Source organism: Gigantopelta aegis, chromosome 2 (assembly GCF_016097555.1).
Source record: "Gigantopelta aegis isolate Gae_Host chromosome 2, Gae_host_genome, whole genome shotgun sequence".
Classification (NCBI taxonomy): Eukaryota; Metazoa; Mollusca; class Gastropoda; order Neomphalida; family Peltospiridae; genus Gigantopelta; species Gigantopelta aegis.
Window position 1 is genome coordinate 26,134,433 of NC_054700.1, and position 26,461 is coordinate 26,160,893.

Consider the following 26,461-nt stretch of genomic DNA (forward strand, 5'->3'; position numbering starts at 1 on the left):
AAATACATTACAATAAGTTAACGAAATCAACAACATGGATGTAAAACAAATCCATTTTAGTAAACAAAAGTGTAACACCATACAGTAAACAGAAAAGGGTTTGTTGAATTTTGTTTTTAAAGGAAAAATTCAGCTTGTCAAGCATTCTGGTCTGGTCCGCTATTAATAACACCCATCGCTAACACTTGATGTCAATACAGATAGGCATTACATTCATACCAGTGAATAGTATTTAAAATATCAGTTTTCTAATGAATTGATTCTTAATTAACACAATTTATATACTGACAATTATTTATAATTGTTATGAATGGATTATGTCTACTATTCACTACAGTAGAGCCACAAAAATGTAGCATACCTTTTGCAGATAGAATATAATAATTAAAAAGAAATTCTAACAATATGGGGCTTAAAAATAATAAAAATTAAATGATTGTTGATCTGGCACATGTGAGTTCATGTGACATGCAGCGAACGTTAATTCATCTTCCTCCATTTTAAGTTAATTTCTATGAGTTAGTGGACCCGATACCAGTAATTTTAAGGAATAAACAAAAATGACATACATGTAGTAAAAAATTAATGGTTTTAGGGGTTTGTAGTCTTATATTTAGATACTTATGTGTTTGAACTTTATTCTTAATGAAAACTGTGAAGAAAAACCTAACAAATGAATGCAAAGCAGACAACAACAAATCGATGTTCATTGCGCGAACTGTGCCCAATGAAATGAACTGAATGGAGTTGGAAGCATAATGCAATTAGGGATGTTGACTATACTTGTGGCAGACTTTAAAATTACAGACGTCTGAAACATAAGCCATATTGACCACTATTTATTTATTTATTATTATTTTAAATCATACACAATCTTGGAAGATGGTCTACTTGATGGATAGGAATTTGTTAAAATAATAGAAATGAACAGGTGCTTCGGACCGACAAGAATAATAACACATGTTTTTTAAAAATAAATTTTGTTCCAGAGATCGAGAATTGGTCCCATACCGGGTAAAAAGGACTTTTTCCCACCTCTGATGGTATCCACCTTATGGGATACCTATAAAGAAAAAGTACTCAAATTTTGTGTGGCACTTGGGTACTCATAAATGCTACCCATCATCTCTGAAATTAGCAGCTTCACCCCCAATTTTTTCTGATTCACATTAAGGGTGAGGGGTGGTAGCATTTATATCCATGGTGTATATGTCCATTGATATGCTGCAGTCACATGTTACTATTGTCATCTGTGGGATTTAATTTGGTGGTATACACCCTGAAGAACAGACACGAAAAGGTTAATACTGAGGTCAGGCAAACAGGAATAGTTTAGGCCCTCTGCTCACCATTTCCAATGATGTTAATGCTTATCAGTTTGAGCTGAAATCTTCTCTCTTTAAAACAGGTCTCTGTAAGGCAGGATGTCTTGTTCTCCAGTTCAAGTCTGACATCCCTACAAGTTTAAATGTCTCGGCATCGCAGCTCGATATCTCCTCGGCCAGTTACAGTGATGATGTGGTGGTGTCTATGATCGTGACCGGATCTCTGAATCCGCTCTCCAGTTCACAGAGTCGGCTGATGCTGTACTCTGGGTCCACGTTGGCTCACCCGGAGGAGAGGATTACTGGCATTCTCACCGTTATTGGTAAACAAAACATATACCATACCATACAATACAACAATACCATACCATACCATACAATGTTTATTGTATACAGTGGCAGGACATAACCCAGTGGTAAAGCGTCTGCTTGATGTGCAGTCAGTTTGGGATCTATCTCTGTTGGTGGGCCCATTGGGCTATTTCTTGTTCCAGTCAGTGCGCCACGACTGGTATACCAAATGCTGTGGTATGTGGTATCCTGTCTATGGGATGGTGCATATAAAAGATCCCTTCCTACTAATGAATTTTTGTTGTTGTATGTATGTATACATTGGTATATTGGTCAATATTTCCTAGAAAAACAATCATACTATTAAGAATAGTTACAATAACACATTTAACACACATTATCTGTATTCCTATATTCATAATACTACATTGTACACAGCCTGTGTTGGTATTAAAAGTGCATTTGATATCTACAGGGAGAGATCACACTGGCCTGAGGTGCTTGCATCATAGGATTGAACCACCCCAGTGAACCCATTCTCTGATTGGGTTTTCCCCATCCTAACCATTGCACCACGGCTGGTATATCGAAGGCTGTGGTATGTGCTGTCCTCTATGGGAAAGTGCATATAAAAGATCCCATACTGCTAATGAAAAAATGTAGTGAGTTTCAGCTAAGACTACAAGTAAAACATTTGACATCCAATAGCCAATGATTAATAATTGAATGTACTCTAGTGGTTTTGTTAAACAAAATGAACTTTAACTTTGATATCTACATTATAGATAACAGCTTCTCATTGTGTGACATTCCCTTCGATTCTCCATGGCAACTCTCGGATCTACAGATGATGGTTCCTTATATCTTAGCAGCATACATTGTACTGGATGTTGCCAAGGCAACAGAGAAGAGTTCAGTAATTGTTTTACCACCATTAGGTTAGTTTTAGGTACTAATACTTACGTTGTCTATCTGTTTTAATTCTTTTTGTTTTAACATGAACACAATTTGAAGCTAAGACATTATTGATCTTACTAGATGTTTCAAAATGTGTCTAATAATCAAACGCTGGAGTTTAATGCCAGCTTATGTTTTTAAAACTAAAACTATTAAATATTCAGTCCAAATGCATGTTTTTGATGATCGCTTTTAGGAGGAAGGTACGAAGAAAGAGAATAGTTTGTATAACATATTTTTGAGAACAAAACCTTTTTATTTAAAAAAAAAAAAGTCTTATTGACTGGTATATCAACGGCTGTGGTATGTGCTGTCTTGTCAGAATTAACAAATGTTTTACATCTAATAGCAGATGATTAGTTAGTTGATGTGCTCTGGTTGTGTTGTTAAACAAAACAAAGATTAACTTTAACTTTTCATAAGAAAGAGCCATCTGCTTTAATTCTCAAACAGGCTCCTGTTTTCCTAGATCATAGACACCCTGTATGTGGTGCTTAACTAAATGATGCATATTAACATGTTGAATGATGTTATAATTAACATCTTGCTAGTGACTTGGACTTAGAACTGTATTTATGTGAACATTTACCACAAAAGTTTCAGGCACGCCAATCCCAGGCTTAACCTGACTTCTTCAGTGACTAAGTTTGAGACAAGAGGTACGTGGGAGGCAAAGTTTGAGGTGGGCGGAATTTGGAATACCAAGTTAGAAGTTAGGTCTGGAACCTAAAACCAAAATAGAATCTGCATTCTACTAAAGTCTGGAAAAATTAGAACCAAAAGTAAACTTACTTCTCGGCCGAAAATACTTCAGTTGATTTGAGCAATTTTGACGGGCTACCAAAATAAAGTGCGTCAGACTGTTTACAAAAAACTAAATAAGAATTTTGGTCACAGGCCAAAAATGTTTAAAGTCCGGCAAAGCTCCAAGTCCAAAAAGGTTGGTTTCAAGGGTGACTGGATCAGACTCTCGAAGCTGTAGTTTGCAAGCTGGCTGTTGAAAGTATCACAATATACAGATCTGTTCTTGGGGAACTGGGAAACTCTTTTTACGTGCCCCTATCCACAAAGGTTCAGGCACGCCCACCCCGGATTTAGCCTCTGACTTCGCCAGTGACTAACTCCGGAGCAGGAGGGGGGGGGTAAGTTTGAGGTGGGCGGAATTTGGAATAAAGCCATTTAGTAAGGTCGACGCGAGCGCGGACCAAATAGCAGACACTTCGTAAACTTGAAGTACACCGAGTGGGAGCCGTGCTCTGACTGGCTGAATTTCGATTCCTCGGTGAAGCCTGTATTTTACCTAAGTCTACAAAGAGTAACTGCATCCAAAACATGTCCGGACTCTAAAATTTAACCAAAAATAGTTAAGACTGCTCAGCCAAAAGGTTTTTAAGGTGATTTTGAGCAATTGAACGGGCGCCAAAATAAAATGCGTTAGACTACTTATAAAAAAATAAACATAAGAATTTTGAACTGCTTCCAAAACGTTTAAAGTCTAACTAGCCCAAAAAAGAGATTGGTACTCACGGAGGTAAAGGTTGTTATCTAGGGGGTTCCGATGTAGTCTTGGATGTCAAGGTGCGGGAGGAACTGCCGGTAATCGGAGTCTGCTAGCGACCTGGTGATTGGACGGTAGTGTGGACCCGCGACGGTTTTCAGGACACGATGTAATGTCGGGTTGTCCATCTCCTGTAGTAGCAGACCTTGATTAAATTTCCCGTTCCGGCGGATGGTTACGCACACTGCGTTCTGTCCCTCCCGCATCTTGAGCCGGTGCACCGCGAATTCCCCCTCGTTGAGTCCGTCGGGTAGTGGTTGATAAGCCTGCTCCTTGGGGCGGCTAATCAGATGGCGTACATCGGAGAGGTTCGTCTTCACCAGCTGCTGGTAACGCTGTTGGAGACGCCGGCCTGCAGTGACCACCATCCCTCTGGTTCTGTCCTCGGCTGCGGCGGTTTGGAGGGGCGAGTTGGCTTGGGTGGTGTTGAACTCGGGGGAGTGTTCGCCTTCCTCCTCTTCACAACTGGCTCCTTCCGGGCCTGCGCCTCAACGGGTGTCGTCGGTAGGGTCGGCGATACGTCCGGAGGCGCTTGAGTAGGAGTAGGTGTCGGAGGCCGATTGGACGGGGTGACACAGATGGCTGTGTCAGGCTCGTCCAATTCGTCGTCTTCCAGTGGGACGGTAGCCGAGACAGCCGGGGCCGGAACCTCTTCCATCTGGGTCATCTTCTTCTGGTGAGCGGTGTTTGGCGGTCTAACAGAAGGAGTCGCCGCCGGCGGTTTAGCCACCGGTTTTGACCCCCCCTGCGCCGCCGCTGGCACACGTCTTCTCTTCCTCCACCTTCCTTTCTTCTGAATCCGGTCTCCGTACACCAAGGTCACGGTTGCCCGTGACCCGGTGTACGAGACCCGGTATTCAATCAGCATTCCATAGGTATTCATCAGTCCCCCCAGGTGGGGGGGGCAGATCGAGAGAGCAAGGGCTAACGTCCGTCGTCATCGAGATATTAGATTGGAATGAAGATCTGTTGTTTGTTGTTTTCCAGACACAGTGGCTATTTATGTGATAGCTCTGGCAGATCAACTTGGTTGTGGGGTCTACACTGCTAGCTGGGACTCGGAAATACGGGCCGACTTGGACACCATGTTTCCCAACGTCCGCAATTTATCAGCTAAAAACCTTGTTGCCAAACTGCGCCGCCTAACTCTGGGGCTTGGGTGTGATATCTGTATTAAGAATTCTGCAACTGGTAAGAAATATATTTATTGTCTGGTTACAGTATTTATCCCCCTTGGTGATATCAGGTTCTTTCCCCATTTCAAAAGTGCTTAGTGTTTGCCCCCCAGTGGGATCAGATGTTTTCTACATATCAAGAATGCTTAATGATTAATCCCTGTTGGTGGTATCAGGTTCCCCATGCCCCCCCCCCCCCCCCCCCCATGTTAACAATGTTTTGTGATCACACCCCTTCCCCAATGGTATCAGGTTGGTTTTTTTTTCATATCAGTAATGTTTAATTATTAATCCTCGTCGGTTCATTATATTCATCACTATATTTTATGGGGTATTTCAAAAGTTGGGTGGGGTGTATGTGTGTGTTTATTTTAGTTTTGAACAGTATCTGAAGCTGATATATTTTGACCTAGTATAAGATGTGAGATGTTGACTTTCAGACATGAATGTTGTCATTGACCTGGTTGCTGATGACGGACTGATCATCCAGACCGTTCCCCCCAGCAAGATGGATGAGTTCGGGATGAAAGTTTTCCTCAGGAACGTCTCCGTAGTTGCTGTTGACCCAGCAGAGGCCTTCGTCTCCTTCATGGAGAAGTCAACGGATGACATTAAGGCCATTCTCTGTGTGATGTCAGACTCCATAAAACGGGTAGCTATAAGTCATTCAAGATTATCAGAGGGTTTTCTCTGAAGACTGTGTATTATAGTTAACAAATATCCAACAGCTGATGATTAATTAATTAATTAATGTGCTCTGGTGGTTTCATTAATTAAAAAACAAATTTTGTTACACACCCTTGTAGGAAATGACTCGTAAATTGATATCGTCTTCAACATAATTATGTTAAAGAAAGAAAGAAATGTTTTATTTAAGGATGCACTCGACACATTTTATTTACGATTATATGGCGTCAGACATATGGTTAAGGACCACACAGATTTTGAGAGAAAACCTGCTGTCACCATTACATGGGCTACTCTTTCCGATTAGCAGCAAGGGATCTTTATTTGCGCTGTGATGTGTAATTAACCTCAAACTGATTGCCTTGTGACATACAAGTTAACTGTTGTAGGAGTGTGTTGAACACATTTTAAACATTATTCTAAACCTTGTTTTGATTGATTGATTTCAACTTATTTTCGTGCTTATATCCAATTAAGGTTCAAGCATGCTGTCCTGGGCACACACCTCAGCTATCTGGGCTGCCTGTCCAGGACAGTGGGTTAGTTGTTAGTTTGTTAGTGGTTAGTGAGAGAAAAGAGGGTGTAGTGGCCTTACACCTACCCATTGAGCCCTTAAGAACTCGCTCTGGGTTGAAGCCGGTACCGGGCTGTGAACCCTGTACCTACCAGCTTGTAGTCCGATGGCTTAACCACTGCGCCACTGCGGCCGGTCTTGTTTTGAGGATATGTAAGAAACATAAGGGTGTGAGTGGGATTTAGCTCAGTTAGTTGAGTGCTCGATTGAGGTGCTTGCCTCACAGGATCGAACTACCAAGGTGGATCCATTCAACTTATTGGTGTTTTTTTCCGCTCTAACCAGTATACCACAACTGGTCAAAGGCTGTGGTATGTGCTTTCCTGTCTGGGAAAGTGTATATAAAAGATCTCTTGCTGCATTAGGAAAATTGTAGCGGGTTTCTTCTTATGACTACGAGTCAGAATTACCAAATGTTTGACATCCAATAGCCGATGATTAATTAATCAATGGACTCTAGTGGTGTCATTAAACAAAACCAACTTTTCCATCTTGTATGGGTACTTGAGTCCACAAGAGTCTTTGTAGACTCGCCCGTGCCTGATTACTCATGGATACCCTACTTCTCATCTAATAATGCAAACTATTTTTCACTATGCCAGTAGAATTTTACTTTCTCTCTGATCTGGTTTTTACACAAATTAATAATTTTTAACCAATCCAGTTGGCTAGTCCACTGAATGTCTTTTAATATTGAGATTGTTTTTAAAATGTATTGAGTATTAATTTTCCAGCTGCTCCATGAAGGCTATCCAGAAAAGAAAGGTTTTCTCTACAGTTTGACTGAATCGTGGAGTTCAAGCCAACCAATCAAACTGTGCAGTCTGCTGAACGTCCTCGACAAACCGGGACTAAATGTCTGTGATGTCCTGGAGGGAATAGCGGAGTCGGATATCATTGCTCTTCAGAGAATACAAGAAAGTTTTCTACCAACTCCACAGGTTTGAAGATGATGTTTTTCAGATGATGAAATCAGTTTGGTATAGAATCAGAATCTTTCATTCTGTTCAAGTCACTGTTGCTTAACCTTTAGACTACTGGATTAATTTTTAACAAAAACCATGTTGAGTGAGTACAAGTTTATAATTTTTACTCACATATATTAACTTAAATGTTTTATAAATACATGAAATAAAGTTCACATATGAAGTAATATTTTCGTGGGTTTTTTTAATTTTTATTATTTTTAGATCAGCTAATGGTGATTAAAATTAGGCAAAAAATCGAAAAAGTTGCCTTTACTTACGGGCATTTGTGACCAGCTGTCCAGTATTTATGTCCATTATTCCCGATAACAGTGGTTTTCTGACCAGAATTTTTTTTTAAACCCGAACTATGATTCATATTGCAATATTTGGTGATTTTCGTTGTTGATGAAATTTATTATAAAATTAGCTGTCACAATTAGCTATCGATCCCTGAAAATTACCTCGACGTGCCGCCATTGTTGTCAAGCAAAAATACTTGCCAAAAACCGCGTTTTGAACTCAAAATGTCAAGGTATTTTTAATTGAAAAAATCAAAACAAAAGCCACCATTTTGAAAAGAATTTATTTTTATTTTTTATATTTCTGTTTCCGGTGAGTGTCGTGTGCAAAACGGCGGGAAATATGAATTGGGGAATGCACTGTATACAGTATACAGTATGTCGACTCAGAAGGTTAAATAAATTTAATGGAGCCGAATTTATGAAGCTTGTTTTTGACTTACATGTGTGTAACTATATACAGTAGAATCTCGTTGGCTTGACCTCGGAAGGGTCGTACACACCGCAACGCTCGAACCAAAAAAAGAAGTCTCGAATTTTTCGTTCGGTAAACCCTTATATTAACTGATGATGGTTCAAATATGCCCAGGGATGACTGTCAGCCTTCGCTCGAACTAAATTATTGGTCCCGACTGTGTTATTAGCTATATTTCCCTCAGTCTGGTGATCTATCAAATATCAAGTGGAAAACCACCGAAAAGGACCAACAATTGCTGCGCTTGCGCAGTTGGTTATTACAACTTTCAAATTAATTATTTAGGTGGAATGAGCTATAGATGAATTGGAGAATCGCAACAATAGCCATGCGATTTCTTTACCATACTTGTTATGGTGTTTGTTAATCAGCTATCTGTAATGATCTTTCAAGTACAGCTAGTGTTACGGTACCTGTTAGATGAACTGTGATACCAATCAAACAATTAGTGCACAAAATAACCCCGGCGTGAAGCATTACTTTGAACACATTCTGCATCACACAATTGAAGTAATTTCTAATAAATTCTTTCACTCTGATATTTTCCTATATAGCACTTTGATGAAATGTTTAAGTTTGCAGTTAACAAAATAATATGTATCTAATTCAACTTTCTAACTGATGTTACGGAAATATCTGATGTTGACCGAATGGTTCGGTCGAACTACCCAATAGGTCGAACACGTTTTTTATGGATTCTTATGGAAAGATGAGCAGTGAGAAAACATTTCTTCTATTAAAACTGAAACTTAAACCAGTGAACTTGCACACCACGATGATTTAAAAAACAAAGTTTAAAAAGGAACGTCTTAGTAGTAAAATCTCTTCCCCAAATGAGTTTGGTATTTTTAGTCCCCTACTGGTCCACCCAGAGGGGACTACAGGTTTCATCTCTGTCCATCTGGGTGTGGGATGTAGCACAGTGGTAAAGCGCTCGCTTGATGTGTTTGGTGTTTTTAGTCCCCTACTGGTCCACCCAGAGGGGACTACAGGTTTCATCTCTGTCCATCTGGGTGTGGGATGTAGCACAGTGGTAAAGCGCTCGCTTGATGTGTTTGGTGTTTTTAGTCCCCTACTGGTCCACCCAGAGGGGACTACAGGTTTCATCTCTGTCCATCTGGGTGTGGGATGTAGCACAGTGGTAAAGCGCTCGCTTGATGTGTTTGGTGTTTTTAGTCCCCTACTGGTCCACCCAGAGGGGACTACAGGTTTCATCTCTGTCCATCTGGGTGTGGGATGTAGCACAGTGGTAAAGCGCTCGCTTGATGTGTTTGGTGTTTTTAGCCCCCTACTGGTCCACCCAGAGGGGACTACAGGTTTCATCTCTGTCCATCTGGGTGTGGGATGTAGCACAGTGGTAAAGCGCTCGCTTGATGTGTTTGGTGTTTTTAGTCCCCTACTGGTCCACCCAGAGGGGACTACAGGTTTCATCTCTGTCCATCTGGGTGTGGGATGTAGCACAGTGGTAAAGCGCTCGCTTGATGTGTTTGGTGTTTTTTAGTCCCCTACTGGTCCACCCAGAGGGGACTACAGGTTTCATCTCTGTCCATCTGGGTGTGGGATGTAGCACAGTGGTAAAGCGCTCGCTTGATGTGTTTGGTGTTTTTAGTCCCCTACTGGTCCACCCAGAGGGGACTACAGGTTTCATCTCTGTCCATCTGGGTGTGGGATGTAGCACAGTGGTAAAGCGCTCGCTTGATGTGTTTGGTGTTTTTAGTCCCCTACTGGTCCACCCAGAGGGGACTACAGGTTTCATCTCTATCCATCTGGGTGTGGGATGTAGCCCAGTGGTAAAGCGCTCGCTTGATGTGTTTGGTGTTTTTAGTCCCCTACTGGTCCACCCAGAGGGGACTACAGGTTTCATCTCTGTCCATCTGGGTGTGGGATGTAGCACAGTGGTAAAGCGCTCGCTTGATGTGTTTGGTGTTTTTAGTCCCCTACTGGTCCACCCAGAGGGGACTACAGGTTTCATCTCTGTCCATCTGGGTGTGGGATGTAGCCCAGTGGTAAAGCGCTCGCTTGATGTGTGGTTTGGGATCGATCCCCTTTGGTGGGCCCATTGGGCTATTTCTCATTCCAACCAGTGCACCACGACTGGTATATCAGAGGCTGTGGTATGTGCTGTCCTGTCTGGGATGGTGCATATGAAAGATCTAATGTGGCGGGTTTCTTCTAAGACTATATAATAAATCAATGTGCTCTAGTGGTGTCGTTAAACCAAACAAACTTTTAACTGTCCATTTGTCCCACAATGCCTCAAGATATTAAGCTGACATTTTGTATATAGCTTTATCAAGTACTGTTACTGATCAAGTTTGACTTTCATTGCGATTTACCCATTTTTGGCAAAGTCATGACCCTTGAACTTTCGAAATATGAAAATGTTTTGGGCCCGATAGAAGACATGTATTGCTTTATCAGTACTCTCAGGATGTTTGTTTTCATATAGCTATAACCATGCCCAAGTTTAAAATGAAATAAACATAGTGGCATGTTTAGCGTATATTGTAATGCATTAATATGATTAATACAGTGATGCATTAGTAAACAGTTTCATTTATACCTGAAAGGCCATGATATGTGCTATCCTGTCTGGGATGGTGCATCCCTGGCTAGTAATGGAAAAATATAGCGAGTTTCCTCTCTAAAGACTAAATGTCAAAGTTACCAAATGTTTGATATCCAATAAATCATTGTGCTCTAGTGGTGTCATTAGACAAAACAAACTTTTTTTTTATACTTCACCAGCATACACTTAATAAAGGCAAGCTGTTTTAAACAGATCTGGGAGTTGATTCTCTTTGTCTTTACAGGGGTCATCCATTTTACAGGAATCGTCCATTTCACAAGTGGTTCCAGTTGATGAGATGGACACGTTTTCTGTTCATCCCCTGTACAGCAATATGAATCTGCCTCTGTTCTACCCTTCATCCAAAGACTTACCCCCACTAGAACACTTGCTGAGTGTGAGCGCACAGAGTGCATTGTCAACTCCCGTTATTACCTTGATCATTCCTGGTGGGGAGCACAAGCAACACAAAACAACACCAAGTTTGTAAGTTTTCCAGCATTGCGTAAGTTTCCCAGCATTGCAAATGTCTTCTTTTTTCATCTGCTACCAGTCCAACCAGTTGGGGCTATGGGTTTTGTTTCTGTTTTTCTGCCTGTCTGTCCATCTGTTCCACATATAGTTTTTCCCGACTTTTTATTTGTTTTAATACTTCAAGATTGAGTTGAAATTTGGTATATAGCTTTATCATGTACTTTTACAGATCAAGTTAGACTTTCATGGCAATTTACCTATTTCTGACAGTTATGATCCTTGAAGTTTAGGAAATAAAAAAAATAGTTTTCTGAACTTTTTGACTGCCACATATAGTTTTACAGACTTTTTATTTTTTTAATGCCTTGAGATATTAAGTTGACATTTTGTATATAGCTTTACCATGTATTGTTACAGATCAAGTTGTGACTCATTTTTTACAAGGGCGGGACGTAACCCAGTGGTAAAGTGCTCACTTGATGCGTGGTCGGTTTAAGATCGATCCCCGTCGGTGGCCCCATTGGGCTATTTCTCATTCCAGCCAGTGCTCCACAACTGGTGTAACAAAGGTCGTGGTATGTACTATCATGTCTGTGTGATGATGCATATAAAAGATCCCTTGCTGCTAATTGAAAAAAGTAGCCCATGAAGTGGCGACAGTGGGTTTACTTTATATATCTGTGTGGTCCTTAACCATATGTCTGATGCCATATAACCATAAATAAAACATTTCATTCCTTCATTTTTTACGGCCTTTGAACTTAAAGAGATATGAAAAATGTGTTGGTCCTGGTAGGGGATACGTATTGCTCTAGCAGTAAACTCAGCATGCTTGTTTAAATTCTTCAAGCTTTTTGTCAATCTAGCTCAGTTGTTAGCATGCTCACGTGAGGTGGTTGGCTCGTGAAATTAAACTTTCTCAGTGGACCCATTCTCTGATTTCTTTCTTTTTCTGTCCCAACCAGTGCACTACAGCTGCTATATGAAATGTCATGGTAAGTGCTGTCCTGTCTTTGGGAAAGTACATATAAAAGATCACTAGCTGATAATGGAAACATGTTGCAGGTTTCCTCAGAAGACTGGGGCAGGACATAGCCCAGTGGTAAAGCGTTCGCTCGATGCGTGGTCGGTCTAGGATCGATCCCCATTGGTGGCCCATTGGGCTATTTCTCATTCCAGCCAGTGCTCCACAATTGGTGTAACAAAGGTACTATCCTGTCTGTGGGATGGTGCATATAAAAGATCCCTTTCTGTTAATTGGAAAGAGTAGCCCATGAAGTGGCAACAGCGGGTTTCCTCTCTCAATATCTGTGTGGTCCTTAACCATATGTCTCAAACCATATAACCGTAAATAAAATGTGTTGAGTGTGTTGTTAAATAAAACATTTCTTTCTTTTTCTTTTTCCTCTGAAGACTATAATATCAGAATTTATGTTTGCCATCAATATCTGTTGTATAGTTAATCAGTTTGCTCTAGTGATGTCTTGAAACAAAATACACTGGATGACTATGGAGAGATGGCTAAAGCATGACAGAGAAATATAGAACTCTTGTGAAAAAAAAGAGAAGAAATGAACACAATTGTAGCAAGCTATTTTATGCCCAGGTAGTTATGTAGCTGTAACATTATACAGTACTTAGCTTTAAATTAAAGTAATTTTACACCAGTTGCCTATTACTATTTCATCTGGTTTATGCACTAGAAATGACATTTTACTTTGTGTAGAATACCTCCACCAACGATTGAACGTGATCCGAGTTACAGGAGTGTTGTAGCACATAAAGCTAAACCTGCAATTGATGCTGACCAGCTGTCAGATCTGTAAGTACTCGCATAAATGTGTTAGTTAATTACATATTGTGGGCAAAACTTTAATAAAATTGATCTCAATTTTGCCCAACTTTTTAGTCTATTTAGATGTGCCAAAAGGATTGAATGTTAATTAGAGGATACTAAATTAGTAGCCGTTTGATATCATTTATCTTACAAGTTGCTTTGAAAACGTATGTAACAAGATAATATATACATTTGGATACATTTTTAATCAACAAGTTGTAAGATAAATGGTATCAAACATCCATGAATTTAGTATTCTATTTATCACCCACCTACAATTACGATGACATTTGTTGTATCTCCTGAAAATGTGAACACTTCCGACACCATGACCTCATTTTACCAGCATATGAATACATCAACTGGAGGTTAATGTAGTAGGCCTATCAATTTTACATAGAAGTCCTCAAACTTATAAATAACTTGTAATGGTAACTAAATTCAAAAACAAAATGTAATTTTATTTAACAAAATGCATTTAATAAATTATTTTGAAATATTTAAAATCCACCGATTGCTTAAAAAAAAAACCTAATGCTAATAACGATGTCAACAGGCACCACAGTTCGATTGTATCATTCATTAAAAAAATACAAAATAAATATAACATATCTTACCGTAATTTCACTTCAAATATATATTCGTGTAAACTACAATTTTTTTATTAAAAGATTTTCTTCAAACAGTCGGGTGTTTTTAGTAATTCTCAAACAAGAACATTTCAATAGCAATTTTGCATCAGAATTTTCTGAAGTGTTCTGAAAACGGAAATTTCATGTACCCAGTTTATTTTTATTGTAAAAAAACTTGTGATGCATAGTTAGGTCATATGAAAACTGACGTCATTCAAAATCAAAATTAGCTTTATAGAATTATTCACCACATTAAAATAAAACTGGTCTTCTTTCCTTGACCCCTGTCAAAATAATTCCATGTTCTGTATTGAACAGACTGATGTGCTTGTGCAATGTGCGTTCTATCTACTTGGGCCAGCTGGGGTCAGTGACATTGTCAAGGATTGGATCTTTCACTGCACACAAGCAAAGTGCTGATTTCATGATGGTGTGTTTGGAAATCTGTGAATAGCTGTTGATGCTCTGCAATTTTCAATGGCCACTTGTTTGGATAATTTTGTTTGGAGAAAAATGATTGTCAGATAATTTTTGAATTACATATTTCCAAGCAGAATGATTTGTGAAATGCCCACGCTGAAAACCAACACAACAAGACTTTCATTTCATAATGGATGGAAATTTGTTGACACCAACTAAACAGGCTGTTTAAACCAGGTGTGGTTGCCGAGTGGTGTCGTTTTAGAATTCATCGCCAGATAAAAGGTCCCTATCTGGGGATGAAAAGTTGCTTGGTCGATGCTTAGAATAGTTTTAAACAGTTTATGGGCCAGCGTTCATCATTTGTAGCCCAAGCTTTTGGAGTTAGGCCTATAGTAAATGGACACTCCGAGTTTTTTCACCAGTAGGCCTACAGACTTTTGTTTGTTGTTATGTTATGAATGAACAAGTAGTTCCAGAGAATTATGTTAACCCCAATCTGTGGACCAGTCACATTACAGGTTTGTCAGTGAAAAACTCTTCGTCACAAGGTAACGAATGGATATGTTGTTACACTGTGATCTCTCACAGGTGGGTGATAAATGTCTGTATCCTATACCGTAACTTACCCATGATATCCATTTCATAAACCCATGTGATAATTTAGTGTATTAACCCTTGTAAATTTAAAGGTCTCTAGGTAATAATGTGTTGCTGTCAGTGGGTTTACAAGCTAACAAGAACGTAACGTTTTCATAACATTTAGTCAGACTTATTTGTGCTAATCGTGATGATGACATCTTACCAATGGAGATGACTTTGGTACTGTGATTTGCTAAATACCAAATGAAAATGTTTTTAGAAGTCTTATAGGATAAATAGAATTAACTGCTCGTGTTTTTTAATATGTAAAATATTAACCTTGACAAATACCGATTAACATAGACATGGTTGATATTTTCCTTATTAAAAATCTTGTGGTGAATCCTCTATGATCACATCCAGCACATGTTTTAAAAATTGATGTTTGTGTTAAAATGTCCTACAATTACACTAGAGCCCTACGTTGTTAAAATTCTTATTAGAATAATGGTTATTGCATTCTTTGTTATTATCAATTCAAGAAGATGACATCATCTTCATCATCAGGATCTGTTTCATGAATATAAACCTAAAATATATTGACAGAAAACAGAAACAGTATATGTTGATGTTGCATAAATTAATTTAATTTACATACTATGTGTATTAATTTAATTCACATAAATTAATTTCATTTACATAAATTAATTTCGTTTACATAAATTAATTTAACTTACATTAATTAATTTCATTTGGTCTAAAACTAACCTAGTACAATAACATTGAAATTATAACAAAATATTGTTGTACACCATATTTTGTGTAATTGATTATATATTTTTGGTTTATAATGTACAATGTATTTGTTGGCCATGTGTGATTTGTTTTATTGAAGGGACTTGCTTGATGAGAGGGTAGATGGTGAAGGAGATGAGAGCAGCAGACAGACTCTGTGTTCCTCCGGCTCCTCGAGTTCTACTGTCACGCCGTAACTGTTAACCATAAGTCTTATTCTACTTACATATGCAGATTATTACAAAATGACCCTGATACCTTTTATTTCAGGTGGGAAATAGAGAGATTGGGCCCCTGGCTTATAAAACTCTTTAGAGTCTAGAATCAAGACTCTCACAGACTTTAATGTCATGGCAACGCTATAGGGCCTACAAGTTGTATGTGTGTAGCATCATTAGAGATTGGAGTCTACAGTCACCATATATGATGTTTGGTTTAAACAATATTTAGAGGGAGTGGGGCAGGACGTAGCCCAGTGGTAAAGCACTCACTTGATGCGCGGTCGGTTTAGGATCGTTCCAGCCAGTGCACCATGCCTGGTATATCAAAGGTCGTGGTATGTGCTATCCTGTCTGTAAGATGGTGCATATAAAAGATACCAGAGGGAAAATGTAGCAGGTTTCTCTCTAAGACTATATGCCAAAATTACCAAATGTTTGACATCCAATAGCAGATGATTAATAAATCAATGTGCTCTAGTGGTGTTGTTAAACAAAACAAACTTTTATTTTTTAAATAATATTTATTTCTGTTTTTATATTAACAAATGGGATTGGTCAACAGGCATAGCCTATATAAAGACTTTTCCCTATATTATACAATTGAAGTATTAACTGGTCAACATGGACATATTGAGAAAAATACAAGATGTGCATTTAGTCTTGAAAAAAGTAAAACTATTGTGTTTTGAACCTGCCAAAATATAAATATTTGTATATAAATTAGAACCAGAGAAACAAGAAGAATAAAGGAGATGGTGAATGGTTTTATATTATGTTTGAAGCCTACATGTATCTTGATCATTAGACACACTTTAAAGTTGTATATAATTGGAGAATATTGCGCTACATTTTTACTGACTTTTGTTTACCAAGATATAACCTTGGCATCCTTTCTTGATGTTTTGGCAATATGTCTTGATTAAAATTATGAATACATTGAAATCTACATAATTATTGCTACATGATATGCTAAACATCTTAAACGGTATGTAAAAAATACATTAATTATACATTAACCATAATATATATATATATATTTCAGTGACTGTAGTCGCCAGAGTCAACTTGACCTTCTGTTTGTGGGGACCCCGCGGACCCCAATGACACCAGCATTGAGAAGAGTGATGATGCCATCAAAAAGACAGCCAACTCTCGTCAGACTAAATAATGTGCTTAAGGGCACCCCCCTGTATATGATACACCCTGTTACAGGTATCACAGACTGAACAGTGTATTTATAGGCACCCCCCTCTATATGATACACCCTGTTACAGGTATCACAGACTGGAGAGTATTTACAGGCACCCCCCTTTATATGATACACCCTGTTACAAATATCACAGACTGAACAGTGTATTTACAGGCACCCCCCTCTATACGATACACCCTGTTACAAATATCACAGACTGAACAGTGTATTTATAGGCACCCCCTCTATATGATACACCCTGTTACAAGTATCAGACTGAACAGTGTATTTACAGGCACCCCCTTCTATATGATACACCCTGTTACAAGTATCACGGACTGAACAGTGTATTTACAGGCACCCCTTTATTTGATACACCCTGTTACAGGTATCACAGACTGATCAGTGTATTTATAGCCCCCCCCCCCCCCCCCCCCCCCCATATGATACACCCTGTTACAGGTATCACAAACTGAACAGTGTATTTACAGGCACCCCCTGTTACAGGTATCACAGACTGAACAGTATTTACAGGCACCCCTCTGTATGATACACCCTGTTACAGGTATCACAGACTGAACAGTGTATTTACAGGCACCCCTCTATATGATACACCCTGTTACAGGTATCACAGACTGAACAGTGTATTTACAGGCACCCCCCTCTATATGATACACCCTGTTAAAGGTATCACAGACTGAACAGTGTATTTACAGGCACCCCTCTGTATGATACACTGTTACAGGTATCAGACTGATCAGTGTATTTATAGGCCCCCCTCCATATGATACACCCTGTTACAGGTATCACAGACTGAACAGTGTATTTATAGGCCCCCCTCTGTATGATACACTGTACAGGTATCATAGACTGATCAGTGTATTTATAGGCCCCCCCCCCCCCCCCTCTATATGATACACCCTGTTACAGGTATCACAGACTGAACAGTTTATTTATAGGCCCCCCTCCATATGATACACCGTTACAGGTATCACGGACTGATCAGTGTATTTATAGCCCCCCCCCCCATATGATACACCGTTACAGGTATCCGACTGAACAGTTTATTTTTAGCCCCCCCCCCATATGATACACTGTTACAGGTATCACAGACTGATCAGTGTATTTATAGCCCCCCCTATATGATACACCCTGTTACAGGTATCACAGACTGAACAGTGTATTTACAGGCACCCCCTGTTACAGGTATCACAGACTGAACAGTGTATTTACAGGCACCCCCCTCTATAATGATACACCCTGTTACAGGTATCACAGACTGAACAGTGTATTTACAGGCACCCCCTTTATATGATACACCCTGTTACAGGTATCACAGACTGAACAGTGTATTTACAGGCACCCCCTGTTACAGGTATCACAGACTGAACAGTGTATTTACAGGCACCCCCCTCTATATGATACACCCTGTTACAGGTATCACAGACTGAACAGTGTATTTACAGGCACCCCCTGTTACAGGTATCACAGACTGAACAGTGTATTTACAGGCACCCCCCTCTATATGATACACCCTGTTACAGGTATCACAGACTGAACAGTGTATTTACAGGCACCCCTCTGTATGATACACCCTGTTACAGGTATCACAGACTGGAGAGTCTAATTTCAGGCATCGCTGTGTAATTCACCGTTTATTTATAGACCCCCTCTCTATATATTAAAGATTGTTACAGATGTTACTTCAGTTATATTTATTAGAGCTTGAAAACATTATTTACACTGTATTCAACATTTCAAACTAATATCTGAGGTAGAGGAGAATGTTTTAATAAGGGAGTGGGCTGTAACATAATGCAATTTAGTTCAATAGCATTGATAAACAAGACTTGTCGCCTTATACAAAGACAAAGTTAATTACTTTGAGCACCTAAATCTGCATCTGAATATTTAGAGAACATTCCTGATAGTCCCAGACATGTTTATTATATTGTAATTACAAACTACCCCTGCCATTATATGATTTCATTTATTCTGACTGGACGACATCGCAGAAAAACTGAATATTGTCCTTCAATAAACCTCAGAAAATGACATTATGTCAACTGGGACGTCATTGAAAGGAATTTAGAAACTGATTTATGTGTATTTTAAACTAAATATGTCATCCCATTTGTAATTATTATAAAAATTGTTTGTGATTTTGTTGTGAATTTATCAATGTATGACAGTAACAAATTTAGTATAAAATCGATTCACTAAGCTACACAATTTTATACAATTTGCTACTGTTATACGTTAGTAAATTCAAAAAGCCTGGCAAACAATTCTTATGTAATACTAAAAAGTGATAAATCAAGCAATGTGTACATTTAGGTGTTCTCACCCTGCTGCGACCAATTGGAGCTCAGCTGAACTCGCCGTGTGTAGGAATACAGATGACAGCGAACGCACCTCGGACGTCGGTCAAGGATATTGCCAGGTATGTGACTGACCACTTGTGTCGTGTTTAAGGGCAGGCCCAGGACATATTATATATTTTTTTAGGGAGCTAGGGACTAACGGTAAAAGGGCACATAGCCAATCCAATAAAATAACATGATGGTAACTTGTCAGTGAAATTACATGTGTTCTGATTTTACCTCGAGGAAGTCATCAGCTGTATATAACTGTAGCCCAGTGGCAAAGCGCTCGCTCAATGCACATTTGTCGTGGGATCGATCCCTGTTGGTGGGCCCATTGGGCTATTTCTCGCTTCAGCCAGTACACCACGACTAGTATATTAAAGGCTGTGGTATGTGTTATCCTGTCATTGGGATGGTGCATATAAAAGATCCCTTGCTACTAATAAAAAAGAGTAGCCCATGAAGTGGCGACAGCAGGTTTCCCCTCTCAATATCTGTGGTCCTTAACTATATGTCCGACGCCATATAATCGTAAATAAAATGTGTTGTGCATCGTTAAATGAAACATTTCCTACCTTCCAATAGCCAATGAATAAATTAATGTGCTCTAGTGGTATTGTTAAACAAAACAAACTTAAAAACTAGTTTGGGATCTGGTTAGAGCATCTGAACCAGACTGAATGCAATTTCTGTGAGATCAGAATGGTGTACACATCTGAACCAGAATAAAACTTGGATAATTACAAACTTTTTATGTTACACAATTTACTCAATTAAAACAATGTTATTCTTCAATAAAATGTAGAAAATAACATTAAAAAAAGTTTATGATTACAGAAAATGAATAACGGCAGGGACCAAAGAAACTGACACTGACGTTCCGTATTTTAAAGTATAATATTTGAGTTATGTAGTTTATCATTATAAGAAAAGAAAAAAATTGTCAGTGTTTCTGAATTTATTGATGTACATGTATATAGCAGTAAAAAATTGTCACACATCAATAAAATCTTTAGAGCTATGTGGAAGTGATCTGTTTGAGACGAGGGTTGTGTTTTTAGTTTCTACAGAAGCTGCATAGAAGTGGAGAACCCTTGTGGACCGTATCGGATTCTTGGTTACTCCCTTGGAGGCATGATTGCCTTCGAACTGGCCCAGCAGCTGCAAGAGGCTAACAAGATTGTAAGAGCTTTAACATTTTATGAACTGTTCCAGAAAGCCTATCGCAATAAATGTTAAAGTGAAAACAGTTGGTGGGTTAATACAGTCCAAACTAGAATCTGTAATCTAGATTTCTATGTGAGCCAGTCATGATCAGTCAGTCGGTGATAACCAGCCATTTGACACCTGCTTTCATCCATTGAAGGTTCAAACAAGTCAGTTTTAGGAACATTCTCCGAATTGCATGGCGGATTCAGTGACAATCTTTCTTGGGTGAAATATGTCGAGTCTGAATCAAGACTCTCACAGACTTTAATGTCATGGCAACGCTATAGGGCCTACAAGTTATGTGTGTAGCATCATTAGAAATTGGAGTCTACAGTCGCCATATATGATGTTTGGTTTAAACAATATTTAGAGGGAGGGGGGCAGGACGTAGCCCAGTGGTAAAGCACTCACTTGATGCGCGGTCGGTTTAGGATCGTTCCAGCCAGTGCACCATGCCTGGTATATCAAAGGTCGTGGTATGTGCTATCCTGTGTGTGAGATGGTGCATATAAAAGATACCAGAGGTAAAATGTAGCAGGTTTCTCTCTAAGACTATATGCCAAAATTACCAAATGTTTGACATCCAATAGCAGATGATTAATAAATCAATGTGCTCTAGTGGTGTCGTTAAACAAAACAAACTTTTATTTTTTAAATAATATTTATTTCTGTTTTTATATTAACAAATGGGATTGGTCAACAGGCATAGCCTATATAAAGACTTCCCTATATTATACAGTCAGTCGGTTCAAGCACATCAGTTTTAGGAACATTCTCCGAATTGCATGGCGGATTCAGTGACAATCTTTCTTGGGTGAAATATGTCTAGTCTGACACAATGTATACAGTGACATATTGCGACAATCCACTCTATTTTAATGGTTATTGCTAGTGACAATAACCCTCCCCCCCCCCCCTCCCCTAAAAAAAAAATCCAATATGTATATATATATAAACACTCACACAAACTAGGCCTACCGTTTGTAGTCTGAAGCTTTGTTTTCATATGTACTGTTTTCTGTGTATGTATTGCGTGAAGTCATGAATCCGTGTTGATCAATTCCATACCTGTGAAGGTACACTGACAGTAATGAAGTAATTTTGGAGGGTGAGGTGGGCGCTTAACATTACATGCTATTTTAAAGGATTAAAAAAATATATATATACAGTCAAACCCGCTTATTTGCATACCCTCGGTGCTGCTCGATTTTGTGCAATTAACCGGGTTAGTCGATTAACCGATAGAGTACCGACTTTCACTTTGTAACAGCCATCCAACTACAAAGTGGCATGGGAGACAGTCTAGCATAATGCGGTACTTCATACCGGAACTATTACAGTTAACACATGTCACATGCAGTTGGATATATATAAATGTAAAAATATATATCTATTGATATACATATAATTAGCATGACGTTTTTGTTTTAATCCAGAAATCATTTTAAAAAAACAAAAAAACAACAACGTCCGTTTTCTAAAAACACAAACTTTGTGCATTAAAAAAAACACTGACCATCCACTAGTGTAAACAAAGTGTATTAGCCATTTAGTTAATGAGATAAACTTGAAACAACAGAACCATCAAAAAGTTCACGTTTCATCGGTGCAAGTGTTTACAAAATGACGTCAGTTTCCGGAATTACCGGGCTGTTGATTGACCGAATGCGCCGTACCATAGAATTACGTGAACTTGTATGAATTTGCTGGTATGGTGTTCTTTCCATCCCAAAAGATATGGCAAGCTTTGGTATTATTTGTGATCCCCAAATAATGACTTTGCTATTGTTAAGTAATTAAAGTTAAGCTCGGCTAGTGAGTCGTTATCAGTTCCAGCAGCCTGCATTGCATGCATGACCAGTCTAACACAATTGACTGACCTTCATGGTGCGGTCTGACTGATTGGTGTAACAATATAGCAGAAACTTAGGGATGATCCATAAATAACGGTCTTTGTTATGTTTGTTTTTTGACGACCTCCCCCACCAGTCTTTTTTTTTTCCGCTACATTTTTTTGGGAAGCAAGTGATAAATCGTTTCTTTTGCGTTTAACAGATATAGCGTACACTGCATCTAATGAATAAGTGAAAAACAACCCTTTCTCGGTCACATTTATTAAAAACATAACCGCCTAGGACGATTGATCTGTAATCTTTTAATTACTAACAAGGCTTCTCAACATAACGTAATTGATACAGAACAATGATTGCCCTGAACACGTCAATCGAATAGGGCCTCAATAGTTGAGTGCGCATGCGTACAAGCGCACAGGCGGTACTTCTAAAAATAATAGTCAGAGAGTTACCTGTTATTGAGATGGCCTCTGATTAACAGCAATATATTGCAAACAAAACATTAGGTCTTAGGTTTATTCAACTTAATTATGTCATTCTTAAATCTTGTAGTCAGGTATTGTGATTCACCAGTAGTAACGTGCACACCATCTCATTTGCATGCCACACGTCGACTCTGTAAACCGCGATTACAGTCGGCTTGCCACACAGTGAGCTCAAACAAAACAGTTTAATCGGTGATTTATTTGAGTTTTTTTGCCAAAGTTTGATAGACTTTCTCAGTCATTTGTGACATTAATTTAGCACAAAAAAATAATAATTGTTATTTATATGTGCAAATAACCGATATATAGCCTGTAGTCTGTGCAATTAACCGGATGTTTTGTAGTGTTATAAGGGCAAATGGTTCAGTGTTGGGTGAAAATAGTCGATTAACCGAATTATGCTATAAACCGATGTGCAAATAAGTGGAGTTGACTGTATATATATAAAAAGATAACAACCTTGATTTTCCATTACGGAATTGTTGAATGACCATCACCTGAGACAAAGCTGGCATGTACCTCATGACTGACACATTCAGCGAATGAGTGATTGGCAGACTAAACCCAAGTTCAGCCAGCTAATGTTTCGCTAACATTTGCTAATTATTTTAATTGGTTTCCAAAGTGGTAATTTGGTTTACTGTGTAGCGTAAAAAAAACCCAGTCTATCAAGCGTTAGTGAAAAGTGGTTGACTGAACATGACCTGCGTGTGTACGTGCACATGTACACACATGGTCAGGTATTTGTCACAAACTAGTAGATGGTACACTAGATCATCTGATATATATATCGAGGTGTTTTACTGTGCTTTTGTATAGGAATGTGTCGCCCAATGCGTTAGCGGATGATGGATAGCGTTGGGTGGTAAAACGGGGTAAATTTATGTAAATTTAAATACAGATGATCTGTGCTCAAAATTTTTTAGGCGATAACTGGGGATGGCGGTATACCAGAGGGCGGTATGATGAAGTTTGACTGTAGCTAGATTGTGTTTGCAGTCTAGTGCATCAGTTTATTTGCAGGTGGACTGCCTAATAATGTTGGATGGATCCCCAGACTGGGCCCATGGACAAACCAACCGGATCCGAGAGATGCATGTTCCACCAGGAACACCAGACCACCTGGTGAGTACGTTTAACCAACCAGTGCATTATCCATGCTGTACATCGTTTACAACTCACCTGGTGAGTACGTTTTAACCAACCAGTGCATTATCCATGCTCTCCATTCTTTACAACTCACCTGGAGTGTAGCTTGCCACCTGAGGAGCTCATTACATGCAGGGTTAAAACTAGTCCCCCCAAAATATTAGCAATTTGAAAAAAAGAGGCACTTGAATATACTTAGTGGGGTACGCATCACCTGGATCGACCTTTGAAGTTTCAATTAGCGAAACAGCCACAATGCTGAACGATTTACAGATGAACTGCATTTTTTGACAAGTTTAACAGCTACTGCATATTTGACAAATTCAACTTCAATTCGCATTTGACAGCTTAAATTGTACACATGAGGAAACTGATGGCAAAATGTGACTAGAATGCTATCACCCTGGCACATTGTTTATTACCGGTCCAACTGCAGAGGACTTGGGTTTGGTCACTGTCCTGTCTGTCTGTCTGTCCCAAACACTGTTTTTCCAGGCTTTATTTCAGCAAAGCCTCAAGATATTGACCTGCAATGTTTTGTTTTGCTTTATTGTGTATTGTTACAGATCAAGTTTGACTTTCATGGCAATTTATCCATTTTCACAGAGTTATGGCCCTTGAAGTTGGGCGTTATGAAAATTGGTTGCTCCCGCTAGGGGACATATACTGCCTGAGCTTTACTCTCAGAATGATTGTTGAACAACCAACCGGCTTCGGTGGTGGTGTGGTTAGGCCATCGGACATAAGGCTGGTAGGTACAGTGTTCTCAGCCCAGCCAGTACTGGCTCCCACCCAGAGTGAGTTTTAACAACTCAATGGGTAGGTGTAAGACATAAGAGACTGATCTGGAGAACTGTTGGGAGAAACCCACAAGCTGTTCTACAGTTTCAAAATGAACATTACCTATAAAATATTCATTTGTTTGTACCAGGGGTTGAAGTTAAGTTTCTTGAGGTTCTGTATACATATTTATAAATATTGTAGTCCCCAATGTACTAGAGGTGGATCATGTAAACATGTTTATAAATATTGTAGTCCCCATTGTATTAGCGGTGGATCATGTAAACATGTTTATAAATATTGTAGTCCCCATTGTACTAGCGGTGGATCATGTAAACATATTTATAAATATTGTAGTCCCCAATGTAGGCCTACTAGAGGTGGATCATGTAAACATGTTTATAAATATTGTAGTCCCCAATGTACTAGAGGTGGATCATGTAAACATGTTTATAAATATTGTAGTCCCCATTGTACTAGAGGTGGATCATGTAAACATGTTTATAAATATTGTAGTCCCCATTGTACTAGCTGTGGATCATGTAAACATGTTTATAAATATTGTAGTCCCCATTGTATTAGTGGTGGATCATGTAAACATGTTTATAAATATTGTAGTCCCCATTGTACTAGCGGTGGATCATGTAAACATATTTATAAATATTGTAGTCCCCAATGTAGGCCTACTAGAGGTGGATCATGTAAACATGTTTATAAATATTGTAGTCCCCAATGTACTAGAGGTGGATCATGTAAACATGTTTATAAATATTGTAGTCCCCATTGTACTAGAGGTGGATCATGTAAACATGTTTATAAATATTGTAGTCCCCAGTGTAGGCCTACTAGAGGTGGATCATGTAAACATGTTTATAAATATTGTAGTCCCCAATGTACTAGAGGTGGATCATGTAAACATGTTTATAAATACTGTAGTCCCCATTGTACTAGAGGTAGATCATGTAAACAAACATGTTTATAAATATTGTAGTCCCCATTGTACTAGAGGTGGATCATGTAAACATGTTTATAAATACTGTAGTCCCCATTGTACTAGAGGTGGATCATGTAAACATGTTTATAAATACTGTAGTCCCCAATGTACTAGAGGTGGATCATGTAAACATGTTTATAAATACTGTAGTCCCCAATGTACTAGAGGTGGATCATGTAAACATGTTTATAAATACTGTAGTCCCCAATGTACTAGAGGTGGATCATGTAAACATGTTTATAAATACTGTAGTCCCCATTGTACTAGAGGTGGATCATGTAAACATGTTTATAAATACTGTAGCCCCCATTGTACTAGAGGTGGATCATGTAAACATGTTTATAAATACTGTAGCCCCCATTGTACTAGAGGTGGATCATGTAAACATGTTTATAAATACTGTAGTCCCCAATGTACTAGAGGTGGATCATGTAAACATGTTTATAAATACTGTAGTCCCCATTGTACTAGAGGTGGATCATGTAAACATGTTTATAAATACTGTAGTCCCCATTGTACTAGAGGTGGATCATGTAAACATGTTTATAAATACTGTAGTCCCCATTGTACTAGAGGTGCATAACAAGGTAGGACAAT

The 26,461-nt window shown here is 38.8% G+C and overlaps 1 protein-coding gene across 1 annotated transcript in view; it reads left to right on the forward strand.

The window, feature by feature from the left end:
• Positions 1-26,461, forward strand: part of LOC121387861 (fatty acid synthase-like) — an 80,783-nt gene that overhangs the window by 47,870 nt on the left and 6,452 nt on the right. The window contains exons 24-35 of the mRNA XM_041519093.1: positions 1,409-1,648; positions 2,402-2,554; positions 5,119-5,322; positions 5,747-5,958; positions 7,302-7,508; positions 11,123-11,364; positions 13,079-13,174; positions 15,719-15,811; positions 16,882-17,051; positions 19,366-19,471; positions 20,456-20,576; positions 23,965-24,066. Of these exons, the coding sequence (XP_041375027.1) occupies positions 1,409-1,648; positions 2,402-2,554; positions 5,119-5,322; positions 5,747-5,958; positions 7,302-7,508; positions 11,123-11,364; positions 13,079-13,174; positions 15,719-15,811; positions 16,882-17,051; positions 19,366-19,471; positions 20,456-20,576; positions 23,965-24,066 (1,946 nt within the window). The remainder of the gene's footprint in view (positions 1-1,408; positions 1,649-2,401; positions 2,555-5,118; positions 5,323-5,746; positions 5,959-7,301; positions 7,509-11,122; positions 11,365-13,078; positions 13,175-15,718; positions 15,812-16,881; positions 17,052-19,365; positions 19,472-20,455; positions 20,577-23,964; positions 24,067-26,461) is intronic.